The sequence below is a fragment of the Ranitomeya imitator genome, chromosome 4, assembly GCF_032444005.1.
Source record: "Ranitomeya imitator isolate aRanImi1 chromosome 4, aRanImi1.pri, whole genome shotgun sequence".
Lineage (NCBI taxonomy): Eukaryota > Metazoa > Chordata > Amphibia > Anura > Dendrobatidae > Ranitomeya > Ranitomeya imitator.
The window spans coordinates 423,157,590-423,178,332 of record NC_091285.1 but is presented as its reverse complement, the minus strand read 5'-3'; the positions used below and the strand labels follow the sequence as shown (position 1 = coordinate 423,178,332).

General features: G+C 42.8%; 1 protein-coding gene across 5 annotated transcripts in view; it reads right to left on the bottom strand.

Annotated features, from left to right (window-relative positions):
• The window catches only part of PPP6R2 (protein phosphatase 6 regulatory subunit 2), a 165,320-nt gene that overhangs the window by 70,874 nt on the left and 73,703 nt on the right, over positions 1 to 20,743 (bottom strand). For all 5 annotated transcript variants that reach the window (XM_069765465.1, XM_069765464.1, XM_069765466.1 and 2 more), the window contains 3 exons: positions 16,466 to 16,531; positions 7,262 to 7,374; positions 4,224 to 4,337 (listed from right to left, as the gene is read on the bottom strand). In XM_069765465.1, coding sequence (XP_069621566.1) covers positions 4,224 to 4,337; positions 7,262 to 7,374; positions 16,466 to 16,531 — 293 coding nt within the window. The remainder of the gene's footprint in view (positions 1 to 4,223; positions 4,338 to 7,261; positions 7,375 to 16,465; positions 16,532 to 20,743) is intronic.

The window sequence follows — 20,743 nt, the reverse complement described above, 5'->3', positions numbered from 1 at the left end:
AGATCCCATCTCAGTGGTAGTAGCACTGGGTCTTCCACCGCCATCCACTTCAGCAGAGGAAACCAGCTCCTCTTGGGCCAATATGGCACTATTAGGATCACTACGGCTAGACTTTCCTGAATTTTCCTCAAAACTCTGGGAATTAGGGCTAGTGGAGGGAACGCGTATGCGAGTTCCATATCCCAATGTTGAGCCAATGCATCTATGCCAGTTGGATTGTCTCTTGGATTTAACGAAAAGAATTCTTTCGTTTTTGTATTGCCCTTTGAGGCAAATAAATCTATTTGTGGGGTGCCCCATTGTTGAATTAGCTGAGTAAAGATTTCTTCGTTTAGAGACCACTCTGACGGCTGTACCTTCTCTCTGCTGAGAAAGTCCGCTATTTGGTTCTGTGAACCTTTTAGATGTACTGCTGTGATAGACTTCACGGTATCTTCCGCCCAGGAGAATATTGTTTCTGCTAGTGTTTGAAGTGGACGGTGCCTTGGTCCTCCCTGATGTAGGAGAAAAGCTACCGTGGTCGAGTTGTCTGAAAAGATTCAGATGTGGTGTCCCTGAATCTCGTGTTGGCACCTCTTTAGTGCTTCCCAGACCGCCCTGAGTTCCCTGTAATTGGAGGAACTGTCGCGTACCGACGGTGGCCATGTCCCCTGAAGGTATCGACCTTCTATGTGGGCTCCCCAGCCCCTTGAGCTTGCGTCGGTGGTTATGTTTATGCATGGAGACATTTTCCATGGTTTTCCTCTTTTGAGGTTTTTTATGTCGATCCACCATGAGAGGGACTGCTTTACCTCGCTGGGTAACCACATCCTGTTGTCTAATGAATCTTTTCTTCCGTTCTATACCGAAAGAACTTTCCTTTGAAGCGTTCTGGAGTGAAACTGGCTCCACTGTACACTGGGAATGCATGAGGTCATCAGACCTAGAATCCTCATAGCTTTCCTGATTGAAATGTATTTCCGTTTTTTTATTGATTGAAGTTCTTTTTTTATTGACCGTTGTTTTTGGTCTGGTAGGAAGGAGTATTCTAGTTCGGAATTTAGTAGTACCCCCAGAAATATCTTCTGCGTCTCTGGTTCGAGACTCGACTTTTTTGCATTTATTACCCACCCCAGACCTTTCAGGAGTGACATGGTAATTTTTAAGGATTCTTCCATCTGTTGGGATGAATCTGCGATCAGCAACAGATCGTCCAGATATGGTGCAATGAGAACTTTTTCTCTTAAATAGGCCATGACCTCCGTCATGAGCTTCGTAAATATCCTTGAGGCAGAGGAGAGACCAAATGGTAGGCACTGAAACTGGAAATGAAGTATTTTCTTGTGGTTTCTTATTGCGAATCTGAGGAATTTTTGATCTGAGGGATGGATGGGAACATGATAGTATGCATGTTTGAGATCTAGCGTGCACATTACCGAGTTCTTTTTTATTAACGGTATAATTGATTTGAGAGATTCCATCTTGAAGCGTTTGTACGCCACCCATTTGTTTAACGGTTTTAAGTTTATTATTGTCCGGTAATCTCCGTTTGGTTTTTTTATGGAGAACAGACTGGAGTAATGCCCCTGAAAATGTTGATGATGGGGTACCGGTATTATGACGTTTAATTCTAAGAGTTCCCGTATGTCTGCTAGCAGCCTTTGATGTACTGCTGATGACTCCGTCTGTGTTAAGCAGAATCTCTTGGGGGGTAGATGAGTAAACGCTATCTTGTAACCCTGTGCAACTGTCTGTAGAATCCACTGATTCTGAGTTATGTTCTGCCATCCTTCTTGGAAGTATTGTAGTCTCCCTCCTATATTGTTGGCGTCATTGTTTGCTGGGTCCTGTTGATTGGTCTCGAAAGGAACCTCTTCCTCTGCCCCCTTTAGGGTAGCTCCACCTGCCGGACTTCCCTTTTCCTCTGTAGTCCTGTCTTGGGTGGGAGCGAGTTTTTTGGAAGAATTGTGGTTTCTTTGGATTCTCCTCAGGGAAGCCTTTTTTCTTATCGGACGCTTTTTCAAGTAGCTCGTCAAGGACTGGACCAAAGACGTGAGATCCTGACAATGGAATCGAACACAGCTTGTTCTTGGATTGGGTATCTCCTGTCAACGATCTCAGCCATAAGGCAATTCTTGCTGCGTTTGACAGCGCATTATTCCGGGCAGCAAAACGTACGGATTCCGCTGAAGCATCTGCCATGAAATCAGTCGCCATCTTTAAAACTGAAAAGGATTTAAGGATTTCCTCTCTTGGAGTTCTGTTTTTAATATGACTCTCCAGCTCGTCCACCCAAAGACTCATGGACCTTGCTACAGAGGTAGCCGCTATATTCGTCTTCATAATGGCGGCTGACGACTCCCAGGCTTTCTTAAGAAGATCTTCTGACCTCTTATCCATTGGGTCTTTCAACCCTGACGAGTCCTCGAAGGGAATAGTCGTTTTCCTTGTGACTTTGGCCACAGGAATGTCAATCTTTGGAACCGATTCCCAGACCTTAGTTTCTTCTGGGTCAAAGGGAAGACGGTATTTGAAGTCTCTCGGGACTACTAATTTTTTTCCCACTCTTCCATTATCATCGCAGTTATGTGATTGTTGACCGGAAAAACTCTATTCCTGCGAGTTCTCAGGCCCCCAAACATCTCGTCTTGAACCGATAGAGGCTCAGACGAGTCTTCTATTTTCATAGTGCTTCTTACTGCTTTTAGCAGTATATCCGTATTTTCGGATGAGAACAAGTATTTCTTCCGTTCTTCTGGAAGCACAGTCAATGTATTATCCTCTTCATCCGAGCCTGGATCGGAAAAACCTGAGACCTCTCCTTCCTCGGAACTCACATCCATATCCCATCTAGGCCTTTTAGGCCGCGGAGACTGGGGTGGCACCATTGTAGACACCGTAGCTTGGACTTCGTCTCTAATCATAGATTTGATATTATCTAACAGCGAAGCCTGTTCGTCTTTAAGAAGTTTAGCGATGCATTTTTCGCATAATTTCTTTTTATAGCCCTCTGGGAGTTTGGTGGTGCACAATGGGCATCTAATAGTCCTTTTTTTAGTAGTTGGCATCTCGGGAATGTCCTTATCCTGAAAATGTAAAGGAGATCCCTGTAGCTACGGAACTAAAGTTTTGTAATGCATCCCATACGACGTACTACTCACGTGGTCCGTGTGTAGCTCTGAGGATTGGACGTCTGGGCGAGTAGCACCCTCCATCTTCCTAAGTCAAATGTGCTGTCAGATGTCCGTCATTAAGTAGTCAATCTTACCCAGCTTCAAGACATCTGATTCGTCCTCCTTCCGAGCTCAGCTGCTGGCCTCCACGGTGATTTCAGGTCCCCGGCTGTACTGCGCATGCGTCATCTGGAACGCACGCCGACCAGCCTGGGACCTAGTTTCTGGCGCATAGTCCGGATGCGGTTCCGGTCTTTGTTCCCCCCGCAGCTTCCCGGCGCCCCGGAAATGCCTCGGCGCCGCTGACCCCGGGAATCCGGCCACTCCCCCCGGAAGTAGTCACCCGACCGGAGCGCCGGACCGGAAGCCCCGGGTACGACGCCAGCACCGGCCGCACGTGGAGCCTGAGGGAGCGCTCAGCACCGCAGCCGCAGCTACTGTCTCAGAGCCCCTTGTGAGGGGATGAGGCAGTCCATGGAGAGCACACAGCTCTACCCAGTCGCAGAGGGACCTCCGTCGGTATCCTGCGACCTGAGGAGTTTCCGGATCCTCGCGGCCAGAGCCCCCTCCAGGAGGATGGGACCGCACTTAGGAGCTCCTGCTCAACCGAGACCTGACTTCCCATCAGGTAAAAACCTCGATCTTCCTGGAGATCTCTCTCCTGCGTCTGTCCCTGATAGGGACAGGAAAAACACTGAAGGGTGGAGGTGGGGAGGGGCTATTTAACCTCTTCTGTGTTCCTGTCCCTATCAAGGATATGAAGAGCAACCTCCTGTGGTGCTGTCATGAGGGACGACCTGGAAACAGTCTTTCTGGGGGAAGCTATATTGCCTATTTTTCCCAAGACACATTTCCCTAGGTACCCCCCAACTAGCTAGATCTCTGCCAGGAAAATCAGCACCGACATAGATGGGACTTGGTGGACTTTTGAATAAAAATATATGGAATACTAAGCATATAACTGAGAAATTGAAAACTGCACCATATTATATTTTGCTGGAGGAATCGGCTGACACCCTATCAACTTGTCTATGACAGCACACACATTAAAAGATATCTAGAGTGGCAAACCTTGGTCTTCTGGTTTCCAGTAAAGTCAGTAAAATTTGGGTTCCACACACAACACAGCTCTCCGTTGGCTCTTCATTAAACATGTTGTGCAAAAGTTGCTCTACACACTGTTGTCTGTAGATACAAAAGAACCCGCAGTCTTACATAAGAAAAACACTTAAAAAGGTCGGCAATGAATGGGGATTAATGTTTATAACATATTATATATCCAAACAAAGCAAAAAGGAATAATGAAGGAACATTAAACCAAAAAAAGAGGAATCATAAAATTAAACATGATATAAAGTCACCCACACTGGTTGTCAGTGTGAAGGATTTTCTGTATCAGACAAGTCTTCTAGAACAATGTGGCCAATCTGTAGTCAGATCTTTTGCACAAACAATCAGGCTATTAACATGACAGCCTAAAGGTACCGTCACACATAACGATATCGTTAACGATATCGTTGCTTTTTGTGACGTAGCAACGATATCGTTAAGGAAATCGTTATGTGTGACAGCGACCAACGATCAGGCCCCTGCTGGGAGATCGTTGGTCGCTGAGGAAAGTCCAGAACTTTATTTCGTCGCTGGATCTCCCGCTGGCATCGCTGGATCGGCGTGTGTGACGCCGATCCAGCGATGTCTTTACTGGTAACCAGGGTAAACATCGGGTTACTAAGCGCAGGGCCGCGCTTAGTAACCCGATGTTTACCCTGGTTACCAGCGTAAACGTTAAAAAAACAAACACTACATACTTACCTTCAGCTGTCTGTCGCCGGCGCTGTGCTTCTCTGCACTCCTCCTGCATCCTGTGTCAGCACCGGCCAGCCAGAAAGCACAGCGGTGACGTCACCGCTCTGCTTTCTGGCTGACCAGCGCTGACAGTGCAGAGGAAAGCAGAGCGCCGGAGGACAGACAGCTGAAGGTAAGTATGTAGTGTTTGTTTTTTTAACGTTTACGCTGGTAACCAGGGTAAACATCGGGTTACTAAGCGCGGCCCTGCGCTTAGTAACCCGATGTTTACCCTGGTTACCGGGGACCTCGGGATCGTTGGTCGCTGGAGAGCTGTCTGTGTGACAGCTCTCCAGCGACCAAACAGCGACGCTGCAGCAATCAACATCGTTGTCGGTATCGCTGCAGCGTCGCTGAGTGTGAAGGTACCTTTAGTCTGGTGCTTTCTGGGTCCACAAGGGTACCGTCACACTGAAACGACGCTGCAGCGATACGACAACGATGTCGATCGCTGCAGTGTCGCTGTGTGGTCGCTGGAGAGCTGTCACACAGACCGCTCTCCAGCGACCAACAATCCCGAAGTCCCCTGGTAACCAGGGTAAATATCGGGTTACTAAGCGCAGGGCCGCGCTTAGTAACCCGATGTTTACCCTGGTTACCAGCGTAAACGTAAAAAAAAAAAAAAACTACATACTTACCTTCCGTGTCTGTCCTCCAGCGCTGTGCTTTCCTCTGCACTGTCAGCGCCGGTCAGCCGTAAAGCAGAGCGGTGACGTCACCGCTGTGCTTTCCGGCTGGCCGGCGCTCACAGCCAGTGCAGAGAAGCACAGCGCCGGAGGACAGACACGGAAGGTAAGTATGTAGTGTTTGTTTTTTTACGTTTACGCTGGTAACCAGGGTAAACATCGGGTTACTTAGCGCGGCCCTGCGCTTAGTAACCCGATGTTTACCCTGGTTACCAGTGAAGACATCGCTGAATCGGCGTCACACACGCCGATTCAGCGATGTCAGCGGGAGATCCAGAGACAAAAGAAAGTTTCAAACGATCTGCTACGACGTACGATTCTCAGCGGGGTCCCTGATCGCAGTAGCGTGTCAGACACAGCGAGATCGTAAGGATATTGCTGGAACGTCACGGATCGTGCCGTCCTAGCGATCAAAGTGCCACTGTGTGACGGTACCCTAAAGCTACTTTCACACTAGCGTCAGTACGGGCCCGTCGCAGTGCGTCGGGCCGACGTACCGACGCATGCTGTGAAGTAAAATCACAACGGGGGCAGCGGATGCAGTTTTACAACGCATTCGCTGCCCCATTGTAAGGTCCGGGGAGGAGGGGGCGGAGTTCCAGCGGAGTCCCGACGGACTGCAAAAACACGTCACATGACGGATTCAACGTGTGGCAATCCGTTTCAATGCGTCGCTAATTAAAGTCTATGCAGAAAAAACGCATCCTGCAGGCAACTTTGCAGGATGCGTTTTTTTCTTCAAAAAGACGCATTTTGACTTGCGTCGAACGACGCTAGTGTGAAAGTAGCCTAAGCTGGAAGATCAATGAGTTAAAAAAAAGTATGAAACAACAAAACACGCTTGAGACACATGATCTGCCACAAATGTCCAATCGTACCATATAGAACTACGGTAGTTTCAGCTGGAAAATCCAACATCACACATCACATTGTCTGAGGGTATGTGCACACGTCAGGATTTCTTGCAGAAATTTTCCTGACAAAAACCGGACATTTTCATGCCAGAAATCCGCATGCGGTTTTTTTGCTTTTTTTCAGGCGTTTTTGACGCGTTTTCGACGCGTTTTTTGTGCGTTTTTTTCCCCAATGCATAGAATAGCGGGAAAAACGCAGAAAATCCTCAAAATTAATGAACATGTTGCTTTTTTTACCGCGATGCGTTTTTTCCGCGGAAAAATACGCATCATGTGCACAAAACATGCAGAATGTATTCTAAATGATAGGATGCATAATGTATGCATTTTTAATGAGTTTTTAGAGGGTTTTACCTCGAAAAAACGCGAAAAAAACTGAACGTGTGCACATAGCCTTAAGGTGCTACAAAATCTCCAGAATGTGGGTCCCTGGGTCCCCCCCCCCCTCCCCCTCTCCATTCTAACCGATATCCATCCTGCAGTGACAGGAGAGGTGGGGACACATACGCCAGCGGTATTTATTCACTGCTATGCTCCTTGTAGAAATGCCATAAATAAATGTCTGAGAACCCCTTTAACAAAATCTATGTGGAGTTTACCTATTTGAAAGGTGTCAAACAAACGTAAATTTAGTTAAATTGGGCAACAGGTGCCTGGCACTCACGATTCAAGTGTTAAAAGCAGAGGATCAGTCTCCAATATCTCCTGCATCTGACTGCACTGATCTCTACTCAGGCGAATGAGATCACATAAGGTTTGGGATGCATTTGTCTGTCTCTGAAAAATGGAAGAAATGAAAGCAAGCACAAAACAAATGCATGATCAATATCCAGAGTAATAAAATGAATATCTTTATTGTAAAAAAAGAAATGAAATCCACCTCGTATCAACAGTTTTTATAGTTTAGAGTGTCAATATGGTCAATATCGAACTGGGCATGTCACCCCACCGCACACCCTCCACCTAAGACATGACCATCTGGTGCCCATTTGTTGTCACTGCAACCAACTGAAAGCACCTGATTCTGCCATTTTTATATCCTACATGAACAATACACTGTATTGTGTATTGTACCAACAATGTAACAAATGCTGGGAGGCTAAAAAAATAGTTTGAAATAGTTAATTTAAAATTATCACTGGCCTTTTCCACGTTGTAAATAAAAAAAAATGAAAAATATAATGGCACTGGCGAGTTCCATTAATCCTGCACAATGAGTGTTGTTAAAAAAAAAAACAACTGAATTGTTGTTTCTCTGTCACCTACGCCTGCCAAAAATTTATGAAACGTAATCAAAAAGTCATATGTAGCACAAGATGGTAGCTATCAACCCTACAGCCCATTCCCATAAAACAAACACAGCTCCATCGTCCAAAAAGTAAATGTTACACAAGTCTCAGAAATGGGAGACACAAATAACTTTTAAGTAATTTTTTAAAAGAAGCAAAATATAAACAAACACTACATAAATTTTGAATCAACCCACAGAATAAATGTAAACATTTAAACATATCATTATTACCAAACAGTGAACACAGTAAAAAAAAAAAAAACCGCCAAGCAACAATGAGCACATTGTCTTTTTTTTTTTTTTTTTTTTCAATACACCAACAAAAAACACAAAGACTGTTTTTCAGAACATCAGCAAATTAAATGATGGCAATTAAAACTACAACTTTTCCCAGTAAACACCATAAAATGTTGTCGAGCAAGTAAAGTTATGGCTCTGTGGCTTATGGAGTAATGAAATAAAGAAGAAAATATATACAGTGGCAAGTAAAAGTTTAGGCACCACTGGTCAAAATTACTGTTATTGTGAATCGTTAAGCAAGTTAAAGATGAAATGATTTCTGAAAGGCCTAAAGTTAACCCCTTTACACCAAGGGTGGTTTGCACGTTAATGACCGGGCCAACTTTTAGGCCATGTGCACACGCTGCGGATTCCGTTGCGGAATTTTCCGCAGCGGATTTGATTAAATCCGCAGTGCAAAAAGTACTGCGGATTTATCGCGTTTTTTTGTGCGGTTTCCACTGCGGTTTTAGACACCTGCGGATTTTTAATATGGAGCAGGTGCCAAACTGCTGCGGATTCCGCACAAAGAATTGACATGCTGCGGAAAATAAACCGCAGCGTTTCCGCGCGGTTTTTTCCCCAGCATGAGCACAGCAGTTTTTGTTTTCCATAGGTTAACATTGTACTGTACACCACATGGAAAACCGCTGCGGATCCGCAGCAAAAACCGCAACGCGTGCACATACACTTACAATTCTGACCACTGTCCCTTTATGAGATAATAACTCTGGAACGCTTCAACGGATCCCAGTGATTCTGACATTGTTTTCTCGTGACATATTGTACTTCATGATAGTGGTAAAATTTCTTTGATATTACCTGCGTTTATTTGTGAAAAAAAATGGAAATTTGGAGAAAATTTCGTAATTTTCCAACTTTGAATTTTACTTAATAAGTAACATTTCCCACATGTCTACTTTACATCAGCACAATTTTGGAACCAAAATTTTTTTTTTGTTAGGGAGTTATAAGGGTTAAAAGTTGACCACCAATTTCTCATTTTTACAACACCATTATTTTTTTAGGGACCACATCTCATTTGAAGTCATTTTGAGGGGTCTATATGATAGAAAATAACTAAGTGTGACACCATTCTAAAGGTACCGTCACACATAACGATATCGTTAACAATATCGTTGCTTTTTGTGACGTAGCAACGATATCGTTAACAAAATCGTTATGCGTGACAGCGACCAACGATCAGGCCCCTGCTGGGAGATTGTTGGTCGCTGGGGGAAAGTCCAGGACTTTATTTCTTCGCTGGATCTCCCGCTGACATCGCTGAATCGGTGCCGGCCGGCCGTAAAGCAAAGCACAGCGGTGACGTCACCGCTGTGCTTTACGGCCGGCGCTCACAGTCAGTGCGGGAAGCTGAAGGCGAGGGACGTGACCAGACACCGGAATGTAAGTATGTAGTGTTTTTTTTTTTTACTTTTACAATGGTAACCAGGGTAAACATCGGGTTACTAAGCGCGGCCCTGCGCTTAGTAGCCCGATGTTTACCCTGGTTACCCGGGGACTTCGGGATCGTTGGTCGCTGGAGAGGTGTCTGTGTGACAGCTCTCCAGCGAACAAACAGCGACGCTGCAGCGATCGACATCGTTGTCTAGATCGCTGCAGTGTCACTTAATGTGACGGTACCTTAAAAACTGCACCCCTCAAGGTGCTCAAAACCACATTCAAGAAGTTTATTAACCCTTCGGTGTTTCACAGGAATTTTTGTAATGTTTAAATAAAAATGAACATTTAACTTTTTTTCACATTTTCTCCAATTTGTTTTATTTTACCAAGGGTAACAGGAGAAAATGGACCCCAAAAGTTGTTGTACAATTTGTCCTGAGTAAGCTGATACCTCATATGTGGGAGTAAACCACTGTTTGGGCGCATGGCAGAGCTCGGAAGCGAAGGAGTGCCATTTGATTTTTCAATGCAAAATTGACTGGAATAGAGATTGGACGCCATGTTGCGTTTGGAGAGCCCCTGATGTGCCTAAACATTGAAACCCCCCACAACTGACACCATTTTGGAAAGTAGACCCCCTAAGGAACTTATGTAGATGTGTTGTGAGAGCTTTGAACCCCCAAGTGAGCCGTGAAAAAAAAAATCCTTTTTTTTCCACAAAAATTATTTTTTAGCCCCCAGTTTTGTATTTTTCCAAGGGTAACAGTTGAAATTGAACCCCAACAGTTGTTGTCCAATTTGTCCTGAGTACGCTGATACCCAATATGTGGGGGGGAACCACCGTTTGGGCGCACGGGAGAGCTCGGAAGGAATGGAGCACTGTTTTGCTTTTTCAACGCAGAATTGGCTGGAATTGAGATCGGACGCCATGTCACGTTTGGAGAGCCCCTGATGTGCCTAAACAGTGGAAACCCCCCAATTATAACTGAAACCCTAATCCAAACACACCCCTAACCCTAATCCCAACCCTATTCCCAACCGTAACTGTAATCCAAACCCTAATTCTAACTTTAGCCCCAACCCTAACTTTAGCCCTAACCCTAACATTAGCCCCAACCCTAACTTTAGCCCTAACCCGAAAATGGAAATAAATACATTTTTTTAATTTTTCCCTAACTAAGGGGGTGATGAAGGGGGGTTTGATTTACTTTTATAGCGGGTTTTCTATTGGATTTTTATGATTGGCAGCCGTCACACACTAAAAGACGGTTTTTATTGCAAAAAATATTTTTTGCGCTACCAAATTTTGAGAGCTATAAGTTTTCCATATTTTGGTCAACAGAGTCATGTGAGGTCTTGTTTTTTGTGGGACGAGTTGACGTTTTTAGTGGTAACATTTTCGGGCACGTGACATTTTTGATCGCTTTTTATTCCGATTTTTGGGAGGCGGAATGAACAAAAACCAGCAATTCCTGAATTTCTTTTAGGGGGGGGGTTTATACCGTTCCACGTGTGGTAAAGCAGTTTTATTCTTCAGGTCAGTACTATTACAGCGATACCTCATTTATGTAATTTTTTTTATGTTTTGGCGCTTTTACACAATAAAAACTATTTTATATAAAAAAAATAATTGTTTTTGCATTGCATTATTCTGAGAGCTATAACTTTTTTATTTTTCTGCTGATGATGCTGTATGGCGGCTTTTTTTTTGCGGGACAAGATGACGTTTTCAGCGGTACCATGGTTATTTATATCCGTCATTTTGATCGCGTGTTATTCCACTTTTTGTTCGCCTGTATGATAATAAAGCAATGTTTTTTGCCTTGTTTTTTATTTATTTTTTTTGCGGTGTTCACTGAAGGGGTTAACTAGTGGGATAGTTTTATAGAGCGGGTCGTTACGGACGCGGCGATACCAAATATGTGTACATTTATTGTTTTTTTTTTTTTTACATAAATAAATGGATTTATTGGGAAATGTTTTTTTCTTTTTATTTGGGGATTTTTTTATTTTTTGTGAGGCAGAATGACCAAAAACCAGCTATTCATGAATTTCTTTTGGGGGGAGCGTTTATACCGTTCCGCGTTTGGTAAAATGGATAAAGCAGTTTTATTCTTTGGGTCAGTACGATTACAGCGATACCTCATTTATATTTTTTTTTATGTTTTGGTGCTTTTATACGATAAAAACTATTTTATAGAAAAAAAAATCAATATTTTTGCATCGCTTTATTCTGAGGACTATAACTTTTTTATTTTTTGCTAATGATGCTGTATGGCGGCTCGTTTTTTGCGGGACAAGATGACGTTTTCATTGGTACCATGGTTATTTATATCCATTTTTTTTATCACGTGTTATTCCACTTTTTCTTCAGCGGTATGATAATAAAGCGCTGTTTTTTGCCTCTTTTTTTTTTTTTTACGGTGTTCACTGAAGGGGTTAACTAGTGGGACAGTTTTATAGGTCGGGTCGTTACGGACGCGGCGATACTAAATATGTGTACTTTTATTTTTTTTTATTTAGATAAAGGAATGTATTTATTGTAACAATATTTTTTTTATTATTATTTATTTAGGAATTTTATTTATTTTTTTACACGTGTGTAAAATCTGACATGCACTCCTGGAGGCTTCCCGGCGCCTGCTCTGAGCAGGCGCTGTGAAGCCACCTCCCTGCAGGACCCAGATGCAGCCCCGCGGCCATTTTGGATCCGGGCCTGCTGCAGGGAGGAGGAGGTAAGAGACCCTCGGAGCAACGAGATCACATCGCGTTGCTCCGAGGGTCTCAGGGAAGCACGCAGGGAGCTCCCTCTCTGCGCGATGCTTCCCTATACCGCCTGAACACTGCAATCATGTTTGATCGCAGTGTGCCGGGGGTTAATGTGCCAGGAGCGGTCCGTGACTGCTCCTGGCACATAGTGCCGGATGTCAGCGGCGATAGTCAGCTGACACCCGGCCGCGATCGGCCGCGCTCCCCCCGTGAGCGCGGCTGATCGCGCTGGACGTACTATTCCGTCCTTGGGAAGTAGGGCCCACCCCACATGGACGGAATAGTACGTCCAATGGTAGAATGGGGTTAAAGATGACACATTTCCTTTGTATTTTAGGCAAAAAAGGGGCCAACACAAAAGTTTAGGCACCCTTGAAGAGTCTTGTTCTCAGATAGCACTGACCATGGCTTCAGGCCTTAATTAGCCTGATGTGGTCATGGCTTGTTCATTATCATCGTTAGGAAAGCCCAGGTGATGCAAATTTCCCAGCTTTATAAAATCCCTGCCTTCTCTAACCTTGTGCCAAAAGCCAGCAGCCATGATTTCTTCTAAGCAGCTACCTAGCATTCTGAAAATAAAAATGGTGGAGTCCCACAAAGCAGAAGGCTATAAGAAGATAGCAAAGCGTTTTTAAGTTGCTACTTCCTAAGTTCGAGATGTAATTAAGAAATAGCAGTTAACAGGTACAGTAGAGGTCAAGATAAAGTCTGGAAGACCAAGCAAAATGTCAGTGAGAGCTGCTCGTAGGATTGCTAGAGGCAAATCAGTACCTCCGCTTAACTGCAAAAGATCTTCAGAAAGATTTAGCAGACTCTGGAGTTGTGGTACATTGTTCTACTGTTCAGAGACACCTGTACAAATATGGCCTCCATGGAAGAGTCATCAGAAGAAAACCTCTCCTACGCCCTCACCATAAAATTCAGGGTCAGAATTATACAAAAGAACATCTAAACAGGCCTGATGTATTCTGGAAACAAGTCCTGTGGGCCGAATAGGTTAAAATAGAACTCTTTGGCCACAATGATCAAAGGTATGTGTGGAAAAAAAAGGCACAGAATTTAAGGAAAAGAATATCTCGAAAACCATTAACCATGGGGGTGGATCAATCATATTTTGGGGCTGTGTTGCAGCCAATGGCACAGGGAACATTTCACCAATAGAGGGAAAAATGGATCCAATGAAATTTCAAAAAATTCTTGATGCAAACATAACACCATATGTAAAAAAAAAGCTGAAGTTGAAAACAGGATGGCTTCTACAAATGAATAATAATCCTAAACACATGACAAAATCCACAATAGGCTACCTCAAAAGATGCAAGCTGAAGGTTTTACAATGGTCCTCACAGTCCCCTCATCTGAACATCATTGATATTTTGTGGCTAGACCTCAAAATGGTGTATGCAAGACGTCCCAGGAATCTCACAGAACTGGAATAAAGTTCCAAGGATGACTGGATGAAAAGCCCTCAAAAAAATAATTGAAAGTCTTTTGGCTGGCTACAAAAAGCATTTACAAGCTGTGATACTTTCAAAAGGGGTGTACTATTAGGTACTAACCATGCAGGAAGCCCAAACTTTTTCATCAGCCCGCTTTCCTTTTTGTAATTTTTCAAATGTAAAAGATGAAAATATTTTTGTTTTGCCTAAAATACAAAGGAAATGTAAAATCTTTAACTTTAGGCCTTTTAGATATCATTAAAGCTTCAACTTGCTTAACTGTTCCCAATAACTGTCATTTTGACCAGGGGTGCCCAAACTTATACATGTCACTGTATTTATAGGAGATCTATATAGATAATATTTATTTTTTTATCCACTCAGTTACATAGCGCCATTAATTCCACGGAGCTTTAGGCTACTTTCACACTAGTCCGTCGGTATGGGCCGTCGCAAACCGTCAGCCCGACGGACAGTGTGATTGATTAAGACAACGTGGGAAGCAGATGCAGTTTTACAACGCATCCACTGCCCATTGTGAGTTCCGGGGAGGAGGGGGCGAAAATGGCGGACCCGACGCACAAAAAAACGTTACATTGAACGTTTTTTGTGCATCGTGACCACCAAAAACACAACACATCCGTCGCACGACGGATGCGACGTGTGGCAATACGTCGCTAATGCAGGTCTATGGAGAAAAACGCATCCTGCGGGCAACTTTGCAGGATGCGTTTTTTTCTCCAAAACGACGCATTGCGACGTCTGTCACACGACGCTAGTGTGAAAGTAGCCTAACAGACATAATAGGCACTGTGATCCCCAATGAAGACAATCTAGATTCCCTATCAGTATGTCTTTGGAGTGTGGGAGGAAACCGGAGAACTCAGGAGAATACTGTTGCAAAAACAGGGAGAACATACAGACTCCTTGCAGATGTGGGATTTGAACCCATGATCTAAGCCCTGCAAAGCAAGAGTTTTAACCACTATAATATGAGTACATACATAATATATACAGTAGGTGATTTTGAACACATCACACATTTTCTAAGCAGATATATTTCTAAAGGTGCTATTGAAATTAAATTCTCACCAGATGTCGGTGACAACACATCCAATCCACACAGGCAAATAAATCAAACCACAAATGCCTCTTGTATATAGAAACTAGTCACATCTATTTATCAGGTATGATTTTGACTCATTCTTCCACACAAACACTCTTCAAGGATCCATGGGCTCCTTCTATGAACTCTGAGCTTTAGGTTCCTTCTATAAATTGTCTATTGGATTCAGGTCAGGTGATTGGCTGAGCCATTCTAGATTTTCTTTCTCTGAAACTAATTGAATTTTTTTTAGCTGTGTGTTTGGGATCATTGTCTTGCTGAAATATCCATTCTGGTTTCATCTTCATCATCCTGGTAGATGGCAGCAGATTTTTATTTGTCATCAAGAATGTCTTGGTACATTTGTCTATTCATCATTCCTTCAATCACAAGAAGTTTGCCAGTACTGTATGCTTAAAAATAGCCCCACACCATGATGTTCCCACCTCCAAACTTCACTGTTGGTATGGTGTTTTTGACGTGGAATGTATGGACTATTACCCGCCAAACATATGTGTAAAATGGCATCCAAAAAGTTCAATTTTGGTTTAATCTGATCAGACTATATTCTCCCAGTATTTCACATTATTGTCTAAATGTTGTTGAGGAAACTGTAAATGCAATTGAACATGCTTTTTGTTAAGCAATGAAGTCTTGCGTGGTGAGCCTGCATACAGGCCATGGAGGCTGAATGAACATTACTTATTGTTTTTTTTAAGCAATTGTATTTGCTGATTGTGAGTTTTTCTGTAGCTGTCCACAGGTGGTCCTTGGCTCTTGGACAACTCTTCTGATAATTCTTTTCTCTCTACTGTCTGCAATCTTGCGGGGAGCACCTAGTCGTGGCTGGTTCATGGTGAAATGATGATCTTTCCACTTCAGATTATACAATGTTCAGTGGAACATACAGTAGTTTAGAAATTCTTCTGTAACCAATGCCATCAGTGTGTTTTGCATCAATAAGGTTGTGAAGGCTTTGACACAGTTCACTGGTTTTACCCATCATGAGAGGTTTCTTGTGTGGCACCTTGCTAATGAGACATCTTTTTATATAGGCCATCAGTTGAATCAGCTGATATTTTTCACGAAATGGAATGACTGATTTTGAATTACTGATAGATTTCACTTGGTGTCATGATTTTCCATGGCTGGCTTTTTGCACCTCTCGTTATTCATGTGCTCAATATTTTTTCAGGTCATTTCTCATTTGTACAAATAACTTAATTTATGGACGTCAAAGCTTTCATATCTATGCATGTGTGGATTGGATAGGTTGTTACCGACATGAGGAATTCATGTCAATAGCGCCTTTAGAAATATATTTACGTAGAACATTGGTGACGTGTTCAATACTTACTTCACCCGGTGTGTGTGTGTGTGTGTGTGTGTGTGTGTGTGTGTGTGTGTGTGTGTGTGTGTGTGTGTGTGTGTGTGTGCGTGTGTCTTCTGAACCATCAAGAGTAATTGAAAGTTGGTTGGCAAGTAAAACTCAATTTTTTTTCTACACAGACGGTAGCTCTTCACTCCTAGAACTATGCTGTATTGACACTTCAATAGCTGCTTCAATACATCAATACTCACATCTTCCTCCTGACTGCAATGGAGAAGGTCTATCAATCTCTGAATAAGTCTTTCTTCATTTAACCACTAGAACAACAAAGAAAAGTTTGAAATACCGTATATAAACTTACTGGACTGTAATACAAAAGTGACAAACATCGTCTTGGTAAAAAACAATAGTAACAAGAAAAACAACTGCCAGACAACTGTGGGGTGTTTGGAACAGAACGCTAGTTTCTTTAACCCCTTCACCCCAAAGCCTGTTTTCACCTAAGTGACAGGGCCAATTTTTACAATTCTGACCACTGTCACTTTATGAGGTCATAACTCTGAAACGCTTCAACGGATCCTGGTGATTCTGACTGTTTTCTCGTGACATATTGTACTTCATGATAGTGGTAAAACTTCTTCGATATGACTTGCATTTATTTGTGAAAAAAACAAAAATTTGTCGGAAATTATGAAAATTTAGCAATTTTCAAACTCTTAGTTTTTATGCCCTTAAATTAGAGAGTTATATCACATAATATAGTTAATAAACAACATTTCCCACATGTCTGCTTTACATCAGCACAATTTTGGAAACATAATTTTTTTTTGTTAGGACGTTATAAGGGTTAAAAGTTGACCAGCGATTTCTCATTTTTGCAACAAAATTTGCAAAACCATTTTTTTACAGACCACCTCACACTTGAAGTGACTTTGAGGGGTCTATATGACAGAAAATGCCCAAAAGTGACACCATTCTAAAAACTGCACCCCTCAAGGTACTCAAAACCACATTCAAAAAGTTTATTAACCCTTCAGGTGCTTCACAGGAATTTTTTGAATGTTTAAAACAATTGAACATTTAACTTTTTTTTCACAAAATTTTTACTTCTGGTCCAATTTGTTTCATTTTACCAAGGGTAACAGGAGAAATTGGACCACAAAAGTCGTTGTACAATTTGTCCTGAGTACGCCGATACCCCATATGTGGGGGTAAACCACTGTTTGGGCACATGGCAGAGCTCGGAAGGGAAGGAGTGCCATTTGACTTTTCAATGCAAGATTTGCTGGAATTGAGATCGGAGCCCATGTCACAATTGGAGAGCCCCTGATGTGCCTAAACAGTGGAAACCCCCACAAGTGACACCATTTTGGAAAGTAGACCCCCTAAGGAACTAATCTAGATGTGTGGTGAGCACTTTGAACCTCCAAGTGCTTCACAGAAGTTTATAATGTAGAGCCGTAAAAAAAAATTTATATTAATTTTCACAAAAAATGATCTTTTTGCCCCAAATTTTTTATTTTCCCAAGGGTAACAGGATAAATTGGACCCCAAAAGTTGTTGTGCAATTTGTCCTGAGTACGTCGATACTTCATATATGGGGATAAACCACTGTTTGAGCGCATGGCAGAGCTCGGAAGGGAAGGAGTGCCATTTGACTTTTCAATGCAAAATTGTCTGGAATTGAGATCGGACGCCATGTCGCATTTGGAGAGCCCCTGACGTGCCTTAACAGTGGAAACCCCCCACAAGTGACCCCATTTTGGAACGAAGACCCCCTAAGGAACTTATCTAGATGTGTGGTGAGCACTTTTAACCCCCAATTGTTTCACTAAAGTTTAGAATGTAGCATTGTGAAAATTAAAAAATCATTTTTTCTTTCCACAAAATGATGTTTTAGCCCGCAATTTTTTTTTTCCCAAGGGTAACAGGAGAAATTGGACCAGAAATGTTATTGTCCAATTTGTCCTGAGTACGCTGATACCCCACATGTAGGGGGGAACCACCGTTTGAGCGCATGGCAGAGCTCGGAAGGAAAGGAGCACCGTTTGAAATGCAGACTTAGATGGAATGGACTGCAGGTGTCATGTTGCATTTGCAGAGCCCCTGATGTACCTAAACAGTAGAAACCCCCCACAAGTGACCCCATATTGGAAACTAGACCCCCTAAGGAACTTATCTAGATGTGTTGTGAGAGCTTTGAACCAACAAGTGTTTCACTACAGTTTATAACGCAGAGCCGTGAAAATAAAAAATATATTTTTTCCACGAAAATGATATTTTAGCCCCCACGTTTTTATTTTCCCAAGGGTAACAGGACAAATTAGACCCCAAAAGTTGTTGTCCAACTTGTCCTGAGAACGCTGATACCCCATATGTTGGGGGGAACCACTGTTTGGGTGCACGGCAGAGCTCGGAAGGGAAGGAGCGCCATTTGAAATGCAGACTTAGATGGATTGGTCTGCAGGCGTCATGTTGCATTTGCAGAGCCCCTGATGTACCTAAACAGTAGAAACCCCCCACAAGTGACCCCATATTGGAAACTAGACCCCCCAAGGAACTTATCTAGATGTGTTGTGAGAGCTTTGAACCAACAAGTGTTTCACTACAGTTTATAACGCAGAGCCGTGAAAATAAAAAATATTTTTTTTTCCACGAAAATGATATTTTATCCCCTATGTTTTTATTTTCCCAAGGGTAACAGGACAAATTGGACCCCAAAAGTTGTTGTCCAACTTGTCCTGAGAACGCTGATACCCCATATGTTGGGGGGAACCACTGTTTGGGCACACAGAAGAACTCGGAAGGGAAGGAGCCCTGTTTTACTTTTTCAAAGCAGAATTGGCTGGAATTGAGATCGGACGCCATGTCGCGTTTGGAGAGCCCCTGATGTGCCTAAACAGTGGAAACCCCCCAATTATAACTGAAACCCTAACCCCAACCCTAACCCTAGCCCTAACCCTAGCCCTAACGGGAAAATGGAAATAAATACATTTTTTTACATTTTATTATTTTTCCCTAACTAAGGGGGTGATGAAGGGGGGTTTGATTTACTTTTATAGCGTTTTTTTGGTGGATTTTTATGATTGGCAGCTGTCACACACTAAAAGACGCTTTTTATTGCAAAAAATAGTTTTTGCATCACATTTTGAGAGCTATAATTTATCCATATTTTGGCCCACAGAGTCATATGAGGTCTTGTTTTTTGCGGGACGAGTTGACGTTTTTATTGGTAACATTTTCGGGCAGATTACATTTTTTGATCGCTTTTTATTCCGATTTTTGGGAGGCGGAATGAACAAAAACCAGCAATTCCTGAATTTCTTTTAGGGGGGGGGGGGGTTTATACCGTTCCACGTGTGGTAAAGCAGTTTTATTCTTCAGGTCAGTACTATTACAGCGATACCTCACTTATGCAATTTTTTTTATGTTTTGGCGCTTTTACACAATAAAAACTATTTTATATAAAAAAATAATTGTTTTTGCATTGCATTATTCTGAGAGCTATAACTTTTTTATTTTTCTGCTGATGATGCTGTATGGCGGCTTTTTTTTTGCGGGACAAGATGACGTTTTCAGCGGTACCATGGTTATTTATATCCGTCATTTTGATCGCGTGTTATTCCACTTTTTGTTCGCCTGTATGATAATAAAGCAATGTTTTTTGCCTTGTTTTTTATTTATTTTTTTTGCGGTGTTCACTGAAGGGGTTAACTAGTGGGATAGTTTTATAGAGCGGGTCGTTACGGACGCGGCGATACCAAATATGTGTACATTTATTGTTTTTTTTTTTTACATAAATAAATGGATTTATTGGGAAATGTTTTTTTCTTTTTATTTGGGGATTTTTTTATTTTTTTTACACATTCTATTTTTTTTTTTTTTAACTTTCTAACTTTGTCCCAGGGTGGGACATCTCTGTATTAGATCAGATCGTTGGCATAGCACAGTGTCAGATCAACGATCTGACAGGCAGTTTAGCTGGCTTTCCAGCGCCTGCTCTCAGCAGGCGCCGGCTAGCCAGGTCATTTCATGACCCGGAAGGAGTCCAGCGGCCATCTTGGATCCGGGGACTCCTTCCGGGTCACCGAAGCAACGCGATCTCATTGCGTTGCTCCGGTGGGAGAGCGCAGGGAGCCCCCGTCCCTGCGCGATCCCCCTCTATTATTATTATTATTATTATTATACATTTTTATAGCGCCATTTATTCCATGGCGCTTTACATGTGAATACGGGGCAAATATAGACAAATACATTAAACATGAGCAGATAAGGCACACGAGTACATAAGGAGGGAGGACCCTGCCCGCGAGGGCTCACAGTCTGCAGGGGGTGGGTGAGGATACACTAGGAGAGGGAAGAGCTGGCTGTACGGCTGTTCAGTAGGTTGAGGATCACTGCAGGCTGTAGGCTTGTCGGAAGAGATGAGTCTTCAGGTTCTTTTTGAAGGTTTCTATGGTAGGCGCAAGTCTGATGTGTTGGGGTAGAGAGTTCCAGAGTATGGGGGAAGCACGGGAGAAGTCTTGGAT